Source organism: Magnolia sinica, chromosome 16, assembly GCF_029962835.1.
Source record: "Magnolia sinica isolate HGM2019 chromosome 16, MsV1, whole genome shotgun sequence".
Taxonomy (NCBI): domain Eukaryota; kingdom Viridiplantae; phylum Streptophyta; class Magnoliopsida; order Magnoliales; family Magnoliaceae; genus Magnolia; species Magnolia sinica.
The window spans coordinates 60,167,541-60,174,070 of record NC_080588.1 but is presented as its reverse complement, the minus strand read 5'-3'; the positions used below and the strand labels follow the sequence as shown (position 1 = coordinate 60,174,070).

The 6,530-nt window shown below is 44.0% G+C and overlaps 1 protein-coding gene across 1 annotated transcript; it reads right to left on the bottom strand.

The window, feature by feature from the left end:
- Positions 1-448: 448 nt before the first annotated feature.
- Positions 449-2,648, bottom strand: LOC131228877 (uncharacterized). Its single transcript, XM_058224725.1, has 2 exons — positions 2,289-2,648; positions 449-664 (listed from the first exon to the last, which is right to left on the bottom strand). The coding sequence occupies exons 1-2, from the start codon at positions 2,646-2,648 to the stop codon at positions 449-451; spliced, it is 576 nt and encodes a 191-aa protein (XP_058080708.1).
- Between the last annotated feature and the right edge of the window lie 3,882 nt (positions 2,649-6,530).

Below are 6,530 nucleotides of genomic sequence, written 5' to 3'. Positions count from 1 at the left end.
GATCTGGGCAGATTGGGCCCACTGAGATGCAATGACCGAGATAGCAGAGGCATCAGACCGGTGATATGGACTGTGGATCCAGCTGCCTAGGTGTGCTGCAACGGATGATTGGTCGCTAAGATCGCAGGAGATGATCAATAACTGAGATCCTTTGCAGATCGGTGATGATCAATAGCTGAGATCCTTGCTGACAAACAGATCTGAGAAGAAAATTATTTGCAAGATCTGATCCATTCATCATATTGGGACCCTCAAAAGGAAAAGAAAATTAATAATAAAAAAGAAAAGAAAATATATCTTAAATTTCGGCAAACACCCACACTTTTACATTTCCATTGCCAAATAACGATAAAAAAAGAAAAGAAAAGAAAATTCTAAATTTCTTTTACAGTTGCAATGTATTAATAAAAAGAAAATTATAAAAATTATAATTCCTTTGAATTGTCTATCAGTTGTGAATTTGAAAGCGGGAGTCTTGGATTTTCAGTTGGGAAGAAGGGCGCCTCCTCAACTCCTTAAAGTCAGACGCAGGCTTCTGAAACTCAGACCTCGTCCTACGGTGAGATGAGCCATCGAAGGAGGCCACCCTCTCCATGAGTGGGTGACGGCTGCCTCTGCTCGAACCCTCCGAGAGCCTGCGATAGTTCCCCTGCTCTTTCTGCTTCTTCAACGCATGAATAACGTATGGTATCAGACCTTCCATTTCTCTCTCTCTCTCTCTCTCTCTCTCTTGTTTTGAAGGAAGAAGGGCGGATGTTGTGGTGATTTTGGATGGTCGATGGTGGGTTTTATTTATACTGAGAGATGAGAGATAATAGAGAAACGACTAGGAAATTGTTTTATGACAAGAATACCCTTGCGAAGTGGAGGTGGTTTTGACTTTTGATCTTTTACTAGGAATCGGAAATTGTTTAATGACAAGAATACCCTTCGAAGGAGGAGGTAGTTTTTGACTTTTGCGTTTTTTAGTGGAAAGAAGATTCATTCGAAAAGACCATACTGCCCTTCTCAGCATGCTTCATCGCTATCCAAACTTGTAGATATCGTGTGCCTGTGCTGGACCTATTGTAGGCTTGTATCGTCGTATGTCCGAGTCCTGTGGGGTTAACGTTACAGGTGTGTACAATCCAGTCCGTCCATCAAGTGAGGGACTTTTCTTTCACTGTGTATAGAAAAAATCAACTACATCCCAACTGAAGTGGGCCCCACACACAAACTAATGCTTAGAATACTCTTCGTATTATTCCTTATGCTGTGGTCGGACGCGCGTTTCCGTCTTATGCGGGCTGTGGCTGTGGTCGAATGAGGGTTTCCCTTTCGCAGGAAGTTCCTGCACTGGGATGCTAGGTGGAGTCTACCATGGAGTTTGTGATAAATCCATTCCATTCATCCGTTTTGTGAGATCATTTTCGTATATGCAACCAAAAATGATGCAGATCAAACACTCAAGTGTACCACACGAGAGGAAATAGTGGCGATTCAATGGTCACCGTTGAAACATACACGTGGCCATGAAAGTTTTGCATAAGGATAAGGTTTCCATGATTTCACTTCATCTAAGTGGGAATGACCTTATAAACATCAAGGTGGAGCTCAGACAGGTTTCAATGATAGAAAACTCTTTGCTTAGTTCTCCATCTTGTATGACCCACTCAAGTTTTGGATCCGCCTTATTTTTACTTTCTTGTTCTAAAATGATCCGGCAAAATGGATGAACGGAGCAGGTTTCTTACAAATATCATGGTGGGCCCCACCCAACATCCAAGTGCACGAACTTCACGCGGAAGGCTTTCACAGGAAACCGCGTCGGCTGTGGTCTACCTATGTTTTTCCTCTGTCAAAGTGGGCCCCACAAATCTCACGTGTTAATAGCGTCTGCGTGTAGGCATTTGCCTGGTCACATTCCATTGGTCCCTACAAATTACAGCCAGCATTTGGGATTACCGGAGGAGTTGAAATCACGAGGTATGGAATTGCATTTGATCCTATTCAGGATTTTGAATTCGATCCACTACATATATAAGCCCTACATTGATGCATGTGTTTCCATTTATATTCGCCCTTTACATGTGACATGTAGTTGTGAATTTCATTTGTTGATTACAATTTCATAGCATACCAAGAAGTCTTTTACGTAATCCAATATTTTTTCTCATCGTGAGGTTTTATTTCAAATATAGGATTAGATGGCCAAAATACAATGATATTTTCAAACATACATTCCTCGTGTAATAATAATATTAATCCATCTAATGCGGCCAGTAAAACGAAAAAAAATATATATATACAAAGAAGAGAAGAGAATGTGAGGATTTTGGGCGCTGAGTGGGTTTCGGCCTGGCGTTCTTCACAAAAAGTTGTCTGCCATCGATCCTTTGCCCATCTAGGACGCCCATGGCTGCCCTAGCATCGTCTTCATAGAAGAAACGTACAAAACCATATCCTCTGGGTTTAGACGTACTAGGGAAAAATGGAAGGAAAACCTCTGCAATTCTTCCATATTTTTGGAAGATCTTCAACATGTCTTCTGTCGAACAGCTGAAAGGAAGATTACCAACGAAAAGACATTTCGGGTCTGGGATTTGCCTCCGACGGGCGTCGTCAGAAGATCTAGCCCTCCTCCGAGAGGAGGCACGGCGCCTTGTCATGCCCTAGAGAATCGACTCATGAAAATCGCCCTCAGAGTAACCTTAGAAAATCACCCTAGTGCACATATTTGGTTGCAGAAAAGGAGGTAGGGCTGGGCTCGATTAGAAAAAAAAAAATTTGTTGATATGAGGAAGGTCAGAAAACAGAGCTCAAGGTAAATATGAGGAAGGTTAGAAATCCTCACACGGCAATATCCCACATCAAGGTAAATATGAGGAAGGTTAGAAAACAAAGCTCACAGGACTAGGGGGTCCATCATACCCTCTGCGCAAATGGGAAACGAAGGCTGACATACAAAATGTTGATAAACAGGAAGTTCTAAGAGTGATTGCAGAACCATCGCAAGTTTCTCGGAAATTGGGCGAGCTCGAACTTGCTTTAGTAGGTTCCTCTGGTAATAAAGTCATCTCAATCCTCCGGATTATAGATGCTATTAGATCCTCCAGATTCAATGCCTCTGCGATTGACATAGCAAGGATTTCCCCTTTTTAGTTCATCATTTCCTTCAAATCTAGGAAGGAACTTTTCGAATTTGTTACGGACTCTCCATTGTGGCAAAACATGGGATTGGTAGAGCTCATCCCCTGGTCTCCATCGATTCATGTGGTGAAAGAAGAAACATGGATTCGGTTATTTGGAATCCCGGCCCATGCGTGGGTGGAATCGGTGATACAGGAGCTAGGCAGTCTATTCAGAGAGGTTAAAAGCATAGACACCCTATCCAGATTCAGAATTTTTCAAATGTTTGCAAGAGTTAAGGTGTCTAACTTGAAGTAATTGTCCCTGCATTCTCCCCTCCAACTCCAAGTGGCTGGAGATGTTTTTGAAATCAAAGCCCAAATCGAAAGTAAGAAGGCAAATGCTCAGTCCGGTAGCGAAAAACACCAATGTCCTGTGAGATTCAACGACCCTGCTACTGAGATGGCTAGTGCTGGAGAAACCAAGTTGGTAGAGAATCAGATAATCGCCTTTGCAGGCGTTGGGGAAGATGACGATATTATGGCGACCCCCAATCTTTCATCCGAAGGAGGAACAGAGGTCATCTTTTCTTGTCCGCAACCTGTTCGACGAAACGACTCTATTAACCAGGTCGACATTTCAACAACAAGAAATACAACTCCTAGTCCCCAACTTAAATCTGGAGACCGTGTCCCTCATAGGCATCTCCCGTTGATGCTGATTTCCCAAGCACCTGACTCCAGTTAGGCGGATCTCGTCCCTGAGGCTAATCTTCTCCCTCATCCAGAATCCCAACACCACCGATCCCAAGCCAACTCTTCAAGGCTCGTGAAGGAGAAACTAGGAGACCCATCCTCATCCCCCTTCGCAGGTGTGCAATCCCCACCCCCTCCATGTAGTAGATGTCTCAATCCTTGAACAGCAGGTGCCTAAGCTCAACTCGAGCTCTTTTCCTTAGCCGAAATCTCCTGAGGCTCGGCAAAGTCTTCCTCTATCCTCAGGAGACTTGCCATATCACTCCAACTACCCCAGGGAATGGGGGTCAATTCAGATGCCTATCTCCTCCCTTGATATCACCCCTAGGCCCCAGATAGAAGCAGATAGAAGCCCTCTGCCTCTTAAGGGTCTTACAGATGGTTGTATTTTAGTCTACAAGTAGTTAGGCCTCACTGTAGACCTATTCCCATACTAGATAGCAAACTCTGATGGTAGGCTATGCTCCAACTCTCGATTAGGCTCGGAGGAAGGGAAAAGAAGACTGTTGCATCTTAAAAGAAGGGCTGGCTTAACTAGGAATGTGTCTGATGGATAACATCATTACCTAGAATGCCCATGGGATGGCCAATGCGGCCACTATTCGTACTATGAAAAGACTAATTCGTTCCCACAATCCTTCTATAATAGCAATTCTCGAGCCTATGGCTACTGATAGTCGGAGAGTGGGAATCGGTCTCAAACTGGGATTCCACTCGTCCATGTCTAATTTCTCTGAAGGTGGGAAAATCTGGATTTTCCATCGGCAGGATCTCTCTATCTCTGTCATAGGGATATCTAACCAATTGATCTCTTTAGATGTGTCTTTGCAGAGGAATGTGGCTACCTTCTGGTTATCTTTTGTCTATCCAAAATGCTTTAGGATCTGTCGTAGATCTCTTTGGAGCTCCTTGGAGTCCCTTGCTGTAGGATCATCTAGTCCATGGGCAGTGTCAGGAGACTTCAATGTAGTCCTTGATCTTTCTGAGCATATCGGTTACAGGAACCAAGACCTGAACAGTATGTGCAAATTTAGAGAAGCGATTGATAAGACAGGTCTATGCGATGCGGGATTTGCAGAGAATGCTTTCACCTGGAGCAACAATCAGGCAGGCTTTTTCCGCGTCTGGGCTAGGCTAGATAGAACTCTTTTCAATGACATCTGGATGTACAGTTTCCTAGGTTTGTACGTGAAGCATCTCTCCAGACTGAATTCCGACCATGCGCCTCTATTAATGTCCTTCCCCAGGGTCTCCATCTCTGTTCCAAGACCTTTCAGATTTCAGCGGATGTGGTTGCTTGACAATTCCTTCTCCAAAGTGGTTGAGAAAGCATGGGCAATCGACCTTTCATCTCAGCCCATGATCAACTTGCTGCCGAAAGTGAAATCGGTTAAGCAGGATTTGTGTATCTGGAACCGGGAAGTTTTCGGGAATATTTTCTAGAATATTCAAAAAGCCAAGCAATCGCTGGCCCATTTGGAATCCAGAGCTCAGGCTAACCCCTTGATCCCTGTAGCTGATATAGCAGAAGCCCATCTTCTCCTGGCCAATATGGAACTTGCAGAAGAAATATTTTGGAAACAGAAATCCTAGAATTCCTGGCTGGAGGAGGGGGATAGGAATACAAATTTTTTTCACCTTTTAGCTTCGGAAAAGGTCAGAAAACTGGGCATTTAGGAGATACATGTCGGAGAGGCAGGTTTAATGACAGATCAGCCAGCTATTCAACGTGCTGTCATCAATTTTCTGCAATCTCTGTTGACCTCAGATCCGGCCCCCTCTTCTGCCTCAGATGTTGCTGATCTTTTGGATTGTATCCCTTCTATTATCTCAGATGAAGATAATGCTAGCCTCATGCGTTTGCCCCTAGCTGAAGTAAAAATCGCAGTAAATAAGCTTCCCAAAGATAGTGCTCCAGGACCAGACGGCCTATCGGGAGCTTTCTTTTCGGGATGTTGGAACATTATTGGGAACGATATTCTCTCTGCTGTGGAAGAATTTTTTTTCAGGGGGCTGAGATGCAAAGGGCATTCTCAGCTACGCTGGTCTGCCTTGTTCCCAAAAAGCAAGGAGCCAAATATTTTTCTGACTACAAGCCGATCAGCTTGTGTAACGTGGTGTACAAGATATTCACCAATATCATTGCGGATAGGCCGAGTGTTCTCCTCCCAAAGCTGGTGTCTTTAGAGCAGGGAGCCTTTGTGAGGGGTCGCTCGATTGCGGAAAACATTGTTCTTGCGCAAGAGCTTTATAAAGATGTCGTTCAAAAAGTCAGGGGAGAATATATAGTGCTGAAACTCGATATGGAAAAAGCATACGACAGGGTCGAATGGAATTTTCTGCGTCAGGTCCTCCTGAAATTCGGATTTGCAGCCAGCTAGGTTGATTTAGTCCAATCCTATAGGTCTAATAATTGGTTCTCGGTCCTAGTTAATGGAGTGAGCTGTGGCTTCTTCCAATCCTCGCGTGGTTTGAGATAAGGGGACCCCCTTTCTCCTAGTCTTTTCATCCTTGTGTCTGATGTCTTTAGTAGGGGTTTGTCCAGGCTTAGCGCACAAGGGCTATGTTCTCCATACAAGGAGAAATTGGGTTGTAAACAGATTTCTCATTTACTATATGCGGACGATACAGTCTTATTTCTCAACAGCTCCAAAAGGTCTCTTCATG

What these genes read in the sequence shown, in the direction of transcription:
- LOC131228877 (XM_058224725.1), bottom strand. Translation starts at nt 2,648, where the DNA reads ATGACAAGGCGCCGTGCCTCCTCTCGGAGGAGGGCTAGATCTTCTGAC. An exon ending in CACATTCTCTTCTCTTCTTT is followed by an intron (nt 665 to 2,288) that starts GTATATATATAT and finishes CATGCGTTGAAG; the next exon opens with AAGCAGAAAGAGCAGGGGAA.